The following is a 17,331-nucleotide window of genomic DNA, read 5'->3' on the forward strand; positions in this document are numbered from 1 at the left end:
AACAGAAGGTAGCATCTTAGTGGAAACTGAATTTGAAAGTGAGAGTGGAACCTTACCATATTGTTGTGGCAATGACTCAAGGGCTGCCACAACCTCAATTATTTCTTCACTAGAACCCATTGCAAAGAATTCCTCCTCCTTGCCGTGGCCTTGCATTGGCCCAAATCCTTCATTTTTGCGCTCTATGGCCTTAGTGATGGTTGTTTCCAGGGCGTCCTCGTTCAATTCTTCAAGGTATACCTGCGCCAAAGAATCGATAACATCAATGGAAAAACAAGAATGGTCATCAACGGGATATCTCATAGTTTCAGAAATATTAAAATCAATCACTTCCCCATCGAATTCCATTGTCAAGGTGCCTTTGTATACATCAATCTTCGTTCGGGCCGTCTTCATGAATGGCCTACCAAGGAGAATCGGCAAAGATGTAGAATGGGCTGAATCCTCCATGTCTAGGACGTAGAAATCAGCCGGAAAAATTAAATGGTTCACCTGCACAAGCACATCCTCCAAAACTCCTTTTGGATATGCGTTAGAACGATCAGCCAATTGTATAATTACACCATCTTGTTTTAATTCACCCAAATTCATAGATGCATAAATAGAAGAAGGCATGACATTTATGGATGCACCTAAATCAAGCATGGCATGTTCAAAACGATTATGTCCAATCACACAAGGAATCGTGAAACTACCGGGGTCTTTGCACTTGGTAGGCAGTTTACGTTGCAAAACAGCGGACACATTCTCGCTTACCTTCACTACCTCTTTGTTTGCCCTTCTTCTCCTTGTATTGCATAGGTCCTTGAGGAATTTAGCATACTTTGGAACCTGTTTGATTGCATCGAGAAGCGGTATGTTCACTTGCACCTTCCGGAACGTTTCAAGAATGTCCTTCTCGCTTTCTTCTTTTTTTTCTTGCATGAACCTGCGAGGAAAAGGTACATTGGGCAGATTAGGACGTGAAGTACATGAATTTGAACTTAAATTACCTGATTTGGCCGAGTTAGGGTGATCTGCCTCAGGTTGTGTCGTCTCTTCATCTACTTTCTGGGCAGATTTGGGATTGTTTGGCTCGGTCCCAACTTCTTTTCCACCCCTTAGGGTGATGGCCTTGGCGGATTCGAATCCTCCCTTTGGATTGACTGTGGTTGAGCTAGGAAGCTTTCCTTGCTCTCTGATCTGTCCAAGGAACTCAGAAATCTGCCCTATTTGTTTCTTCATATCCATCATCTCCTTCTCGTTATTTTCTATCCGGTTGTTTTGATTTTGCAACCCCTGCGAAATAGAGGTTAGTAATTGCATAGCTTGATTACTTTCCAAAGACGTACCTGAATGAGATGATGCCGAAGGTTGTTGGGATTGTTGGGGTGCATACGGCTTGGAATAAAAACCAGGGGGGTTTGGCCTAAATCCTCCTTGTTGGGCAGCTTGTTGTGGCTCCCTCCATTTGAAGTTTGGATGGTCTCTCCAACCTGGATTATATGTGTTAGAATATGGATCGTTCCTTGGTTGGTTTTGATTCCCATAGCCCATGGCATTGGCAGATTCCCATCCACCATTCTCGATTAGTTGAGGGCACTTGTCCGATGGATGCCCTTGAATTGAGCACACGCCACAAACTTGGTGTTCTTGTGCTTTTGGACCAATTACAACCTGAGAAACAAGAGAAGTAAGATTAGCAAGTTGTGATTGAATTTCAGAAATAGCACTCACCTCATTTACACTTTGTTGCCGTGGGGCTTCCCTTTGGCCCACTCCTTCATATTGTTGGGCGTTGAGCGCTCGGTTGGCTATGAGAATCTTGGCATCCCTTGGTGTTTTGTCCACCAATGCTCCTCCCGCTGATGCATCAAGCATTTGACGTTCGATAGGAAGGAGGCCCTCATAGAAATATTGAAGGAGAAGTTCCTCCTTCATTTGATGTTGAGGACATGAAGCTACAAGGCCCTTGAAGCGCTCATAATAAGCCGGGAATGTCTCACCATGATTCTGTTGAATACCACTAATTTTCTTCCGTAGGAGAATCACTCTCGAAGTAGGGAAGAATTTCTCCAAGAAAGCACACTTCATACTCTCCCACGAAGTCACAGTTCCCGGGGCTAGTTCGTAGAGCCAATCTTTGGCCTTGTCCATAAGTGAAAATGGAAAGGCCTTCATCTTCAATATACTCCCATCCACATTGACGGGGGTCATGCTCGAACAAACCACCTCGAACTCCTTCAAGTGTTTGTTGGGGTCTTCCATAGACAAGCCATGGAACTTCGGAATATGGTGTAACAAACTGGATTTGAGTTCAAATTCATCGGTCTTGCCTTGGGCAGCCGCGGGGTATTGAATGCAAAGAGGGTCTGCATTGGCCAAACCCGAGGCCGAAAGCTCCTTGATGGTTCTATTATCTGCTGCCATGGCTTGTTCTTCTTCAAAAATTTGATCCGTGGGCTTTTCTTCTTCACCTACTTCGTCTTCTTCAAGCCCAGAACTTAAAAGACTCAAAACAAGTTCAAAAGACTCCAAATACTTTAAAAACATAAAATAAGACAAATCAAATGATTAAGACTTAACAAAATAAGGGGGGGGAAGTTTGATTTGACGAAAATTGAAATAACAAAACAAGTTAATAAACTAAGCAAATTGTAAAACGAATAAACGTAAATATGAATGTGATGAAAATATGGATGATGGAATAGCCAAGGGGTTCTTCTCCACACATGTTACACTTGCAATACAAGATTGATTTTCGGTTGGTCTTTCGATAAATTATGAAACTCAATGCTCCAAGTTAATTAGGTTCGCTTAAATTAACTTTCAAATTTCCCTAAATTCATTGGATTGAATGGAATACGCATTACAACCAAATTATTCTTAATCAAAGTCCCTAACTATGGAATACGCATGATAGAGACATTCAACAAAGATCTTTAAGTTCAATGAAAATTATAAGTGTTGACGAGGCACTCGTTACTATGGAATACGCATGAAACTTATGCCAAGAATTCGTTTAACGCGATTGTTTTATAAGCAACCTCCACTACTTGTGAATATAAGTTCATAACGATTAGGTGAAACTCACTTATATTCTAGCGTCATATTCATGCATGAAAATTAAGCTTGCAATCTTAATGAACATACATAAATAATTTATCAATCAAACAGTTAAACGAATTGAATCCACAACTTATGAAATACCAACCAAAAGTAATCAATTCATATTGCAAATATAAACATAGTTTCGAATCACCCCCTAGCTAAAGGGGGTTTAGTTCCTCATAACTTTGAAATCAAAGAAACACCTAAACATTCCAACAACTCAAACTTGAATTGTATGAACGTTTAAGCACTCTTTTCTTCCTCGTTGTTGTAGCACAAGGTCTAAGATGAGCTTTGGGGATTATGTGAAGTGTTTTGGAGGGATGGGAAGTGGTTGGATAGTGGCTGCAATGAAGGAGAAAAACTGCACAGAAAATGGAAGTGTTTGTAACTGAAAATGTGTATGGAAGAGTGAATGAATTTTGAGGAGTGTTGGATGCTTATTTATAGGTGAAATGGGGGAACAAAAGAGGGAATATTGCAGCTAGGAGGGGATGAATGATTATGGGTGCATGTGTTTGGAATAATGAAGGGGGAATGTATGTAATAAAACAACTAGGAAAAGTTATGGAAAGTTGGAAATGGGAGTGGGAACTCACGGCATTGTTGGGTTGTTTATGGGAGAATAAATGTATGATAATGGCTAAATAATTAAAGGGAATGAATGGGAGTGACACTAGGTTGGTTATGCATGTGAATGCAAGGAGGAAAGCTGAAAATGCAAGGGAAGCTCACGGCACAATGTTGTTTTGCTTCTTGAAATGCATGTGAATGCATTTGAGTGTAATATGAAAAGAATGACTAATTAATGTATGTAGGGTTGATATGCATGTGAATTAGGTTGGAAAGAGGTGGAAGTGGAATGTTATGCAATGATAATGTCTTGTAAAGATGCTAATAAATAATGCATGTAGGGTTAGCTAGGTTGGCTTTGTTTGGGTGCATGTATGTTAATGGTGGTTTTGCATGTGAATTGATGGATTGTTTTTGATGGAATGGATGGTTCTTTGCATGGCTATAAGGGATAGAATAAGAGAGAATGGGCTAGGCCCTTTGTTTTATGTCCAAAGTGAAAATAAGGCCTTCAAATTCGTCCAAACTTTGGCTCCATGGATAAGCTATCCAATCCATGCCCAAAAATGCTCCAAATGGCCTCAAAATGCACTTTCTTGCTCCCTAAGCCCTTAGAACCTGAAAACACACAAAAGAAGCATAAAGAACTAAAATAACTAAAGAAACATAACGTAAATGTACGAGAACAAGCCATTTAAGTCGCATGAATATGCTCCTATCAGTCGGCGGCGATAAGTTGTGTGGTTGCAGTGGTCATCGACAATGGGATTCTGTAGTCGCAGTGGATAGTTATCAAATGGGTTTTTATTTTCTTTAATTTTTAATTTTTCAATTAGTTTATAAAAAATTATCAGTGTTAACATTAATGTTAAATTAATAGACAAATGTCAAAAAATTAAGAACGAGACACAAATGGGACATCAAATTCGGGACAGCAGATCCCTGGCTACATAAGGTGGCCCACATTTATTATTTGTGATATTCCATTCCAAAATTTATTATTTATTTTTTGTATTTTGAATTTCTAGGTGTGTTTGGTTTTTATTTATTTATCTTCTAGTCTTGAGAAAAGTGGTTTGATGGGTGTTTTGGTCATTTTACATTTCACTTCAATGTTTGGAGGTGGGTTTAGAGGCACGATAGATAGAGAAATCATTGCAATCCTATAGCGCGACAGAATGACATTCTCTATATGTAACTGCTCTAACTTGATATCTTCTTTATATTTCTTTTTTATACTTTGAGCTATATGGCAACGTTAGTTGTGACTAGAAACTTTCTAAACTTTTCAAGTATTTGGATAAATATGTTACTTGTGATGAGAAACTCTCTAATTTTTTTTTTTGTGTACATGTGTGAAAAGCATGGGGTAGTAGTGCTCAGCGATCATTCCATTATCATATTAAAATTAAAACAGGAAATTTACGAACGAGGGGGACATAAAAGCAAACCTTGTTGAGGAAATAACATAACAAGTAAGACAAAGGAACCTAAAGGCCACCCCATGTACAAAGTAAAACAAATAGTAAAAACAAAATCATCTGAAACGATAATTGGTAGAAACAGAAAGATCATGACATAAGCAAAAGCTACACACATAAAGGAAACCATCAATTCAAAGGGATTGATAAAAATACCCTTAATTTAACCGAGATTTTTCACAGAATGACCAAAATGATTGATGGTGGACAATCTCAAGGATCACTTCTATCGATTTTAAATTTAAGAACCAAAGTGAAAAATTATGTCAATCTTAGAAACTATTTTAAATAAAAATTAAAAGGCTTACTAAAATATGAATGTTACTTTCTTTCATTTGTATTTGTTAGATACTAACTCCAACTCCTAAAATTATATATATACATATAGACACACAAACACTAAAAGAGAAAATGAACTGAAATACTGTTCATAAAGCAGTGTGATACCTATTTTGCCCCTGCTTGCTTTGTTTATTTCGTTTGTGCCATGTTTCACACGTGTTGGTCATCGGGCACTGTTCTATAACAGTAAAATGGCGAAAATGTCCTTGCAATGCTACTCTGACTGCCTTTTGTTTTGGCTTCTCTATAGTGAATTCTCAGTTTTGCCCATGCTGGTCACGCGTCCGTCTGCTTCCATACGATGTTGACGCGTTGGTCTTCTGGAGCCTTCCATCCTTTTCGATCCGTGTCTCATAAACGCTTTTCTTCCTCTCAATCCTCACGTTTTTTGGCTCACTGATCTTGGGTTCTCTGTCTCTCTGTCTCCCTCTCACTTGCTTGCTAAGAACGACGAAGCAGTCAAAATTTGTGCAGATAAATGATGCGTTGTTCTTCCTTCCTTCCTCCTCCCCATCCGTTGGACAACATCTCCTCCATTTCGACCTCTCCCTTGGAAACCCATCGGAGACCTCTTCAAGTTTCTTTGTCATAATCTCTGGAGAAAGAAATTTGATTTTTTTTATTTTTTAAGTTTTTGGTTTGTGGGTTTTTAATTTTTGATTTTTTGTGCAGGTAAAGAGGTTTCTTTGTCAGAACCTCTAGAGAAAGAAATTTGATATTTTTTTTTAATTTTTTAATTTTAAGTTTTTGGTTTGTGGGTTTTTAATTTTTTGGAGGACCTTGCATTTTGTGAGTTTTTTTTTCAGATTTTTATCTTGGTTTAAAAAAAAAAAAAAAAAAAAAATTCTTCTGCTATATCTAAAAATATTTAAGCTCGGTTTGATTACGATTGTGCCTAAACAAACCTTTAGTTGCTTAACTTATGACAAAATAATGTGTCGATTAACAACTTCCGCTCCGCAAGCCAGCAGTCTCTCTTGCTTGCTTAATCTTACAAATTTGACAATATTATCTTTTGAGAGAATCCATTAGTTGCTTTGCTGCTGCTTTCCTTTACGAATCTGTTCATTTTCCATTTTTGTGGTTAAATTTTTGTATAATGTTATTGTGTGAGATTATGGTTATCTTATCATTTGTTTAGGTTATGATTTTTAGGCTCATCATTTCTGTGTTTCAGCTATGAACATTTCTGGTATTGACTAAGGTATTAATCTCTTTGTCACAAAATTTTGAAATCCTATTAGTTTAGCGAACTTTATATATTATTGGGCAATATGGTTATGCTTTCGTTGTGTCTGAAAGACAGAGCACTGATCCAGTTTGTGATCAATTGCATTTAGGGGTTTTGATTTGCTCATGATGTTGCAGATTGAGAGAAGTTTTGGAAAAGAAAACAAATTTAATTAAGATTGGAGTTGATTTTGTTTGAGTTTAGAGGGGAAGTTCTCTAGCCGATTTGGGGTGGGTAATTTTGTGTTTACAACTGTGAATTCTGTGCAAATTTCATTTTTCTGATTTTTGGGATTTTACTTCCAAGCTAGAATTCCGTCGTTTTCTGAAGCCCTCTGTACTCAAGGTAAGAAATTTAAACTTTTGGTGGATTTGGAGTTTTGATTAAGTTTGATCACATTGTTTCAGTATAATAATTTACATTGATTAAATTGGAGTTGCAGCTAAGTTCCATTGCGTTCTCGGATGAGTTGGTTTGTTCTAAGTTTCGGATAAAGAATTATTCCCATTTGGGTATATATACATTCAACTCCAAACATTTTATAACCGAAGGTATGCAAGAATATTAGTTGACTTAAATATACAGCATTATGTATGTATTAAAAAATATTTGACACCACAGTAAATCTATTTAACTATTGACTTATCAGTTTTGATCATTTTTCTCCCCTCAAACAAAATGCAAATTTAACTGTGCAAGGTTAGGAATATGCACCTCTCTCCTTGGGGTTTTCGGTGATGTGTTTTAATGGAATTATAGATTTGAGTAATTAGATATTTCAGTGCAGTTATTTTTTTAACAATTTATGATGCTATATGCAAAAATTGGTTAGGTATTTCTTTAACAACTATAATATCATTTAATTCCAATTCATAATACTTATTTTTTTAATCTGTTAGTAAATTTTTGTACTTTATGTCCAAATACATATATAGTAATGTATACATATAATTTATTAAGTTTTTTAATGTTGCTGATCATTTTGAGTGTGTTCATTTTGTGTGTAGAGAGTGAAAACTGCACTGCTCACAAAGGCAAAACAAGGGATAGCTTCTACATATGGGAATAGGAGTGGTTAGTATGATCGTAATTGCTTTTTTGATTTGGTTAAATCAAAGTTAGGCTTGCATCTAATTCAGTTGTTTGCTTGCACAGGTTGAAGTCGCTAGCTTTATAATACTAGTGACCAAAATAAAACATGAGTTCATGTTAAAATGATATCATAATTTTCATTATGGTGAGAAATGAGAACTTAGACCCATTTTGTATCTTTCCCATTTTTGAAATTTAGAAATTGAATTACTTTTCTTTACCTTTTTGTGATCATGCACTGAGAATTTGTTAATTGTATTAATATTATGAGGTAGGATTTATACTTTCTAAGATCCATTTCTCATGCTTAGAGATTGCTTGATTCAATTAGATGTGATATAAGTTGATGTGTTTATACCTGTAAAACATAATTTTTCACACAATTTCTAACCCCAACTTTCTAATAAAACCTAAAATTTAAATTTTAAATTCCTTCCAATTTGCTTCGACTCTTGGGTAAAACCACTATTCTAAAAATGTCCACCTAGCGCCGCCTAGGCGCTAGGTGGCTGGTTACCGCACCGATTAATGTCTAGGCATTTGAAAATTAAGAAAGGACCCATAGACCTACTGAGGTGCTTGCCTAGACCGCCTAGGCATCCGTCCAAACCCACCAAGGCATCGACTCACTTAGGCAGAAAATAAATAACTTTCTTTTTGCATTTTTTTTTTCAATAAATTGTAAGAGACTTGTCGAATATTTAAATGTTTGTTCCCCATATTTTCATTATGTTCCAATACTTCATATTATATGTGTCATTCTATTTTGTAGTTTATGATGAAATTATATATATTTTAAGTATAAACATACACTTATTTACATAAAATATAATGGATTTAGTTAAATCCGCCTAGATGCCTAGGCGCTAGGCCCCAGCTCGCCGCCTGACCAGCGTATAACGTCTTTTAGAACCTTGGTAAAACTGATTTTTGACCAACAAATTTAACACAAGAAATCGGGTTGGGTTAAAAATTCTAACCCACTCTGCCCGTGGACGTGCTTAGAAAGAGAGAAATCTGCACACTTAAACGCGCTAAAAGGAAGGCAACGCGCCAAAAAGAAAGGGAAAAGAGGATTTGCTGAGAAGACTGGGGCCCATCCTGATGGAGTTGTCGGCCACCATGTGCAATTCCACTTGGTAAATTGGTAGATTAGTGGACTTTATTTAGCCAAAGCGACCCTTTATTTCCTGGGAACTTCCAAGTGCCGCCGCCGCCGCCACCCCCCCCCCCCCCCCGGCGGGGGCCGAAGATGCATCTCATTTTTCTAGTGAGAACCGATGAAGGGGGTCGTTGCCCGGCAATCTTGGGTTTGTTAAGAGCAGTTCCACCCTAAAGACTTTACTTTAGCATCCAGCGTATTTATTCATTCAAGTGAACAATAATAGACCTCAATGAATAGTAATAGCCAAAGTATCTCCACCCTTAAACACAAAAAATAGGTTGGTCAATTTTATTAAAATATTATTATTTTTTATCATAAAATAATAAAAATTAATTATTTTATTTTTAATTTCTGACTTAATTTTTTTTTTTGGGGGAAAAAACTTGGACCATTGATCTGTGATTAGACGGTCCAGTTTAAAAGTGAAATTCAAATTTTTTTTACCATTGGAAATCCAATGACAGAAATTGGACCACGTCGACCACCCAGGGGAGATGTTAGTGCGCCTGTGCCATTGGGCCCCGCCTTTGATTTTGTTGTCTGCTACTCGCGCCCACATGCCACGCGCCACGCGCAACAACACAAATGGCCCATCCCAAGGTCTGTCAAAAATGGGGCTAGTCTGGAGACCAACTTAGGCTAGGTGCCAGGCAAACACACGGGCTGGAATGAATTGACAAAGTGCTAGCTTGGTTTTTTGACTGGATGATGGGCTATTCCACCTCCGGTGGAATTGCTCTATGGGGCTACACGAGACTCACATTAGGCTGTCGATCTTGTGCTTGTTGATGGCTTTTTCTTCTTCATCTGTTCCTGATTGGAAATACGATGTCTTCTTGAATTTTCGAGGCGAAGACACTCGCAAGACCTTCATCGGCCATTTCCACAAAGCTCTGGTTCAGAACTCAATCAACACCTTGTATATCAGGTTTGCTTACGCAAGACTAATCATTGTTTTCTCCTTGGCCTTTTAGGACACATTATATGTGTGAACTACATGTTTCTTTTGTTTCTTAAGGAAACAGAACTTTTTTGGAAACCATCTCTTTCTAATCAAAGACTTTCAGTTTCTTCCCACTCATTGTACAATGTGTTTATATGCCAGCTTTGTGTTGAATTCATTCAATTTAAATGTGTTTATTCATCCGATTACGCCTGAAACAGCTGATTCCCACAGCAACACGAGGGCGTAATTTCTAATGATAGTCTAAGAATATACGTCAAATTTAACAACGTGCTCGCACGCGCATTTCATCATATTAGGAGTTGTTTTATTTATTTTTGAATGTCAAGTAAAAGTGTTAACAAAGTTATTTTTCAACCAAATCATAGGACATGTCACAAATATTTAGCAAAAAGACACAAAAAAGGGAGTCATCAGACCTATGACCGATTCACCAATGGGGACTCCCATGACGCTACTACAACCCATTGATTAGTTTATATAATTGAGTAATTTATATCCACACCCACAGAATGTGGACCACATTTGTTTTAAGGTGTAACTGGAATATAAAGTTTATACAAAAACTAATGAGTGAAGAGATAACATTATTGGGTTTAAATAATTTTTTTTTTAATCAAGTCTTCTCAAAAGAGATTGATCTAATTTAAAAGTTGTTCCATTCCAAAATTTATTATTTAGTTTTTGTATTTTGAATTTCTATGTGTGTTTGATTTTTATTTATTTATTTATTTATTTATTTTTGAGCCATGAGAAAAGTGTTTTGATGGGTGTTTTGGTCATTTTACATTTCACTTCGGTGTTTGGAGGTGGGTTTAGAGGCAAGATAGAGAAATAATTGTGATCCCATAGCGCAACGGAATGCTCTAACTTGATATCTTCTTTATATTTCTTTTCTATATTTTGAGCATTTTGACTATATGGCAATGTTAGTTGTGACTTAGAAACTTTCTAAACTTTTCAAGTATTTTGATAAATATATTACTTGTGACGAGAAACTCTCTAAATTTTTTTTTTTTGTGTGCATGCGTGAAAAGCATGGGGTAATAGTGCTCAACAATCATCCCATTATCATATTAAAATTAAAAGAGGAAATTTACGAACAAAGGGGACATAAAAGCAAAACTTGTTGAGAAAATAACACAGCAAGTAAGACGGCAGGGGAACCTAAAAGCCACCCATGGACAAAGTAAAATAAATAGTAAAAATAAAATCATCTGAAACAATAATTGGTAGAAGCTGAAAGATTATGACATAAGTAGAAGCTACAGGCATAAAGGAGATTTGGATCACCAATAATTTGCATCATGATCAATTCAAAGGGATTAACAAAAATACCCTTAATTTAACCAAGATTTTTCATAGAATAACCAAAATGATTGATGGTAAACAATTTTAACCATCACTTCTATCGATCAAAATTCAGGAACCAAACTGAGAAGTTATGTTAATCTTAGAGACTATTTTAAATAAAAATTAAAAGGCTTAGTAAAATATGAATGTTACTTTCTTTCATTTGTATTTGTTAGACTAACTTTCCGATCCACTCTGCGTGTGGACGCGCTGAGAAAGAGAGAAAGCTGCGCTCTTTGACGCGCTAAAAGGAAGGCAACGCGCCAAAAAGCAAGGGAATGCTGAAGGGACTGGGGCCCAGCCCGATGGGGTTGCCGGCCAACATGCAATCGGACCGCGTAGATTAGTGGACTTTATTTGCCCAAAGCGACCCCCTGGAGATGCATCTCATTTTTCTAGTGAGAACCAATGAAGGGGGTCGTTGACCAGCAATCTTGAGTTTGTTAAGGGGCTACTTGAGAATCACATTAGGCTGTCGATCTTGTGCTTGTTGATGGCTTCTTCTTCTTCATCTGTTCCTGATTGCAAATACGATGTCTTCTTGAATTTTCGAGGGGAAGACACTCGCAGGACCTTCATCGGCCATCTCTACAAAGCTCTAGGTCGGAGGTCAATCAACACCTTCATTGACGCTGAAGAGCTCAGAAAAGGCAACGGCCTTTCGCAGCTACTGACGGCTATAAGCGACTCGAGGCTTTCGGTTGTAGTTTTTTCTCCAAACTACGCTTCTTCCACATGGTGCTTGAAAGAACTCGTCCAAATCCTGCAGTGCATGGATCAGAAGAAGCAGATTGTGATTCCCATCTTCTACGAAGTAGACCCATCTCATGTTCGTAAAATCAAGGGAAGTTTTGAGGAAGCTTTTTCTAAACATGAACATGATCCTGACGCCGACATGGAAGAAGTGCAGCGGTGGAGGTCCGCTTTACAAAGAGCCCCCGATTTATGTGGCTGGGATTCACAAAATTACCAGTAACTCATAACCTCATAATCTTATTCACTTAGTAGTTTAGAAGTTTAGCTAATTTCCTGTTTTGGTCGTTTTAGTTTTGAAGAAAATTCTTATTTCGTTTATAGTCGCTAATTTCCTGTGGTTATCATTAATGTTAATACAACTAGAACCAAGACTTCCTTCCCAACCCTCTACAAAATTGAATACTCACCAACTCTCTGCAAAACTTTCCACCACCACACCTAGATATTTTCCATGAGAAGGGAAGAGGAAACTAATATAAAAAATTAGGGGCCTTTGATATTGATCTTGCGGTGAAGAATTCACTTGTTTTTATTTACTTTTTCACATGGGACGATGTCGTTTGTACAAAATCTCTTAATTTCTTCCCTCTTTCATGATGAGGAAAGAGCAGGTGTGAGAAACAGAGAGGAGACATAATGTAAAAAAGACGTTGTCCAACATTAATAAGTAAAAAAAGAACAAGTTAAATTAATTCTTCAAACCGCAAGATCAAAATATATAGCCGCTATTAAAAGGTCTATAAAACATCTGGAGAGGATATAGATGACTAGTTCTCTTATATGTTGATTGAACTTAGAAGAGTGCATTGAGTAAATGAAAGAAGAATAAACTCCTGAGAATTGTTGGGTCGTTACTTTGTGTTTTCAATGACAGTGTGATGAGTGTTATATAACTAGCAATCGCAGGACTTGACAATATATGAGCCCGAGTTGTTAAATGACGATGATGCTCTCAAGCTGTTTAGGCAGTATGCTTTGAGTACAAAGCAACCCACAGAAGAATACATTGATCTGTTAGGCCATTTCATAAAATATGCTCAAGGTTTGCCTTTAGCACTCAAAGTCTTGGGAGCATTTCTCGATGACAAAAGTGTACTTGTGTGGAAAGATGAGTTAAAGAAAATAGCGAGAAACCCGCACCCGGGAATCCAAAAAGTCCTTAGAACAAGCTATGATGGACTAGATGGTTTGCAGAAGGCAATATTTCTTGATATTGCATGTTTCTTTAAACAAATGAAGAAAGACTTGGCAACAAGGATTATGGAGGGTTGTGACTTCCATCCCCATACCGGATTAGACGTTCTAGTTGGTAGAGCTCTTGTCACTATCTCATCTGATGGTGTACTCGAGATGCATGATTTAATAGAGGAAATGGGTCACCAAATCGTACGCCAGGAATATATAAAGGAGCCTGGAAGGCGCAGCAGATTGTGGAGCTGTGAAGATGTTCATTATGTGCTAAATAAAAAAAATGTGAGAAATACGCTCCCGTCCACTCCATTAATGTAATTGCATTGAATCTTTTCTCTCCCAGTAATATTAGTAAATTTTAAAATAATAATAATACTTTTGGTATTGTTCACTTTTAACAAAAAACCACATTTTTACATTTTCCTAGTACTATTCACTGCATCTTTATTTGTCATTTTTCATTAAAATAAAGTTTTTTTTTGGATTTTTTGTTAGTTTTCCTTAATAATAAAAGTAAAGCTTCAACTTTGACCAAAATGCAATTCATGAGAACCATGTGCATTGGGCGTTTTAATCTTAAGTTTGTACTCATTCAAAGTGCAATTTTGATAATCCAGGCTATGGAAGCAGTTGAAAGCATAATTGTGCAATGGCCACACTCAAACAATGTGGTGGAATTAGATATCGCCCTTGCTCAAAAGCCAAAACTAAGACTACTCAGAGTCCATACCCACTGTTTACTACCAGAGGGCGAGTCGGCCGATGATCACTGGCAATACGAGAATCTAAAGTTTCTCTCTGAAAAACTAAGTTATCTGTTTTGGAACAAATGTCCCCTAAAGTCTTTATCGTCCAAGTTTAACCCAGAGAATCTTGTTGAAATTGACATGCAATGTAGTTGGGTTGAACACCTCTGGAAAGGAACTGAGGTACGTTCATCATTTGCCTATATACTGCTTTTAAATGGTTTAGTTTTTAAATGCCTTATTATGTATGTAACACATATTTTCCTTGATGTATATTGACAGCGTCTTGGAAAGTTGAAAATTATCAATTTAAAAGGCTCTTATCGTCTTAAGGAAACGCCGGACTTCGCTAAGGCAAAGAATCTTGAGAAGCTAATTCTTGGTGGATGCACAAGTTTATATGAGGTTCACCCATCCATTTCTGCCCTTGAAAAACTTGTCCTCTTGGATCTAAGTTGGTGCGGCGAACTCAAGTCCTTTTCAAGGAACATTTGTATGAAATCTCTTGAAACCTTTGATCTCTCTTTTTGCTCAAAACTTGAGAAGTTTCCAGAGATTTCCAAAGTTATGGAGAAGCTTTCAAAGCTTTATTTGCAAGGGACTGCAATGAAAGAACTGCCTCGATCAATTAACAACCTTACAGGGCTTGTTACTTTGAATCTTAAATATTGCACAGAACTTGAGATTCTTCCAAACAGCATTGTTCAACTCAAGTCCTTGCAACTTCTTAATCTTTCTGGTTGTCCAAAGCTCAAGGCCTTTCCAGAAAATGTCGGAAATATGGAAAGATTAAGAGAGCTTCGCTTGGATGAGACATCTGTTGAAGGCCTTGCCCCATCAATTTCATCTCTTCAAAACCTTGAGATTTTGAGTCTAAGGCAATGCAAGAAACTTCATAGTCTTCCAAGCAACATTCGTATGAGATCTCTTCGAACCCTTAATTTTTCCAGCTGCTTCAATCTGTATAATTTTTCAGAAATTCCTGAAGTTATGAACCTATTAGAGCTTAATTTAGATGAGACTGCAATTTTAGAACTGCCCTCGTCCATCAAAAATTTTACGGGACTCGTTACCTTGAGCCTGAAGGATTGCAGAAGATTAAAGATTCTTCCAGGCAGCATTCATATGAGATCTCTTCAAGCCCTGAATGTTTCTGGCTGCTCAAATCTGAGGAATTTACCAGAGTTTCTAAAAGTTACGGAGAACCTAACAGAGCTTCATTTAGATTGGACTTTAGTTGCAGAAGTTTTTCTCGGCCAAGAAAATTTTAAGTTTTCAGGGATTGCAATTGAAGAATTGCCATCCATAATTTATAGTCTTACTGGACTTGCTACCTTGACGCTACGGTATAGCAAAGACTTTGAGAGTCTTACAAGCAGCATTTGTCAGCTCAAGTCCCTAAATTATCTCTCTCTTTCCGGTTGTACAAAGTTTAAGGTGTTTCCAGACATATTAGAAAATATGGAAAGATTAGCCAGCCTTGATTTGGATAACACATCTATCAGAGAGCTTCCTGCATCAATTGAACGGCTTCAGGGACTAGTGTCGTTAAATCTGAAAAACTGCAAAAGCCTGGTCTATCTTCCGAACAGTATCTGCAATTTGTTAAGTCTCGAATGGCTCACTCTCAATGGGTGCTCAAAACTTTCGAAGTTGCCTGAAGATTTATGGTATTTGAAGCGCCTTGACATAAAGGGAACTGGTATACATGGTTACTGCCCAGAACAGCAATTCATCAATTTGGGGGGTTTGGCTCAGTTTCGAAGCACTGCACCTAAGATTAATGCCATGGTCCCAAACATTGAGCAAAATGAGGCGGTGGCTGATGTTGAATCCCGCCTCCCCTGGATGTGGCGCCATGTGGAAGAGAGGCAGGATCTATGCGGAAGTCAAGCTATGTGGAAGAGATATGTGGAAGGGAAGGGGCGCTATGTGGAAGAGAGGCAGCAGGATATTGCGGAATCAAGCTATGTGGAAGAAATGCGGCGTTATGCGGAAGAAGCGGCAGCGGAAAGGCACTCTGCGAAAGAAGCGGAAGAGATGCGGTCGCGCTCTGCGGCAGCGGCGGCAGCGGAAGAGATACGGCGGCGCTATGCGAAAGAAGCGGAAGAGATACGGCGGCGCTATGCGAAAGAAGCGGAAGAGATGCGGCGCTGTTATGCGAAAGAAGCGGAAGAGATGCGGCGGCGCTATGCGGAAGAAGTGGAAGAGATGCGGCGGCGCTATACGATAACGGAAAAGATGCGGCAAGAAGCAAAAGAGATGCGGCGGCGCTTTGCGAAAGAAGCGGAAGAGATGCGGCGGCGCTTTGCGAAAGAAGCGGAAGAGATGCGGCGGCGCTCTGCGAAAGAAGCGGAAGAGATGTGGTGGCACTCTGCGAAAGAAGCGGAAGAGATGCGGCGGCGGTGGCGCTCTACGAAAGAAGTGGAAGAGATGTGGCGGTGCTCTGCGAAAGAAGCGGAAGAGATGCGGCGGCGCTTTGCGAAAGAAGCGGAAGAGATGCGGCGGCGCTTTGCGAAAGAAGCGGAAGAGATGCGGCGGCGCTCTGCGAAAGAAGCGGAAGAGATGTGGTGGCGCTCTACGAAAGAAGCGGAAGAGATGTGGTGACGCTCTGCGAAAGAAGCGGAAGAGATGCGGCGGCGGTGGCGCTCTACGAAAGAAGTGGAAGAGATGTGGCGGTGCTCTGCGAAATAAGCGGAAGAGATGCGGCGGCGCTTTGCGAAAGAAGCGGAAGAGATGCGGCGGCTCTTTGCGAAAGAAGCGGAAGAGATGCAGCAGCTCTTTGTGGAAGAAGCGGAAGAGATGCAACGGCTCTGTGCGGAAGAAGCGGCATAGATGCGGCGGCTCTTTGCGGATGAGATGCGGAAGAGATGCGGCGCATCTATGTAGAGAAGCGGCAGCAGCGACATTTGGAAGAGAAGTGGCAGCGACTTTGACCTTTGGAAGAGATCAAACGTTGACGTTTAGGGCTGGGTTTTACCCTAAAATGCCTGGGTACCTGTTTCTAAGGGGTAATCCTATTTAAACTCATTTGTTTTCATTTCACCCACTGATGTGGGACTGCCAACAAATTTTTCATCACATTTTGACTGATCCTGAGGAGTCAAGCTATTTGGAAGAGATGATGCAGCGACGTTAATGTTTGGAAGAGGAGGCAGCAATGTCTAGAGTTCCTTGAGGTAGAGGGAACTGTAGCATCTCTCTCTTTAAAAACGATAATTTCTCAGCACTTAAGGGTATTTGGATCAGTGTCAGAGCACTGCACGTATGAGTGATATGGTGGACTTAAGCTACGGGGAAAAGGAGGCGATGGCTTTTAAGGCAATTTTGAGTGATCTCAAGCAGTC

The 17,331-nt window shown here is 38.8% G+C and overlaps 1 protein-coding gene, 1 long non-coding RNA gene and 1 pseudogene across 3 annotated transcripts; all 3 read left to right on the forward strand.

Moving 5' to 3' along the window:
* Positions 1–5,837: 5,837 nt before the first annotated feature.
* On the forward strand, positions 5,838–8,100 carry LOC137746466 (uncharacterized). Its single transcript, XR_015954663.1, has 4 exons — positions 5,838–7,062; positions 7,160–7,268; positions 7,725–7,791; positions 7,873–8,100. It is a non-coding gene; the product is annotated as an uncharacterized LOC137746466 (long non-coding RNA).
* A 3,684-nt stretch (positions 8,101–11,784) lies between these two features.
* Positions 11,785–12,430, forward strand: LOC137746451 (toll/interleukin-1 receptor-like protein pseudogene; annotated as a pseudogene).
* Positions 12,431–12,571: 141 nt separating this feature from the next.
* On the forward strand, positions 12,572–16,733 carry LOC137748012 (uncharacterized). 2 transcript variants are annotated; one of them, XM_088682293.1, is made up of 3 exons: positions 12,572–13,520; positions 13,856–14,167; positions 14,267–16,733. In XM_088682293.1, exons 1-3 carry the CDS (start codon positions 13,281–13,283, stop codon positions 16,589–16,591), a joined length of 2,877 nt encoding a protein of 958 aa, XP_088538419.1. In that variant the 5' UTR covers positions 12,572–13,280; the 3' UTR covers positions 16,592–16,733. The 2 variants fall into 2 exon arrangements, with proteins under 2 accessions (XP_088538419.1, XP_088538422.1); XM_088682296.1 differs by having other exon boundaries at positions 13,378–13,552.
* The last annotated feature ends 598 nt before the right edge of the window (positions 16,734–17,331 follow it).

The sequence above is a fragment of the Pyrus communis genome, chromosome 2 (assembly GCF_041283825.1).
Source record: "Pyrus communis isolate YQ-2024b chromosome 2, ASM4128382v1, whole genome shotgun sequence".
NCBI lineage: Eukaryota > Viridiplantae > Streptophyta > Magnoliopsida > Rosales > Rosaceae > Pyrus > Pyrus communis.

What these genes read in the sequence shown, in the direction of transcription:
- LOC137748012 (XM_088682293.1), top strand. Translation starts at nt 13,281, where the DNA reads ATGAAGAAAGACTTGGCAACAAGGATTATGGAGGGTTGTGACTTCCAT. An exon ending in ATGTGCTAAATAAAAAAAAT is followed by an intron (nt 13,521 to 13,855) that starts GTGAGAAATACG and finishes TTGATAATCCAG; the next exon opens with GCTATGGAAGCAGTTGAAAG. An exon ending in ACCTCTGGAAAGGAACTGAG is followed by an intron (nt 14,168 to 14,266) that starts GTACGTTCATCA and finishes GTATATTGACAG; the next exon opens with CGTCTTGGAAAGTTGAAAAT.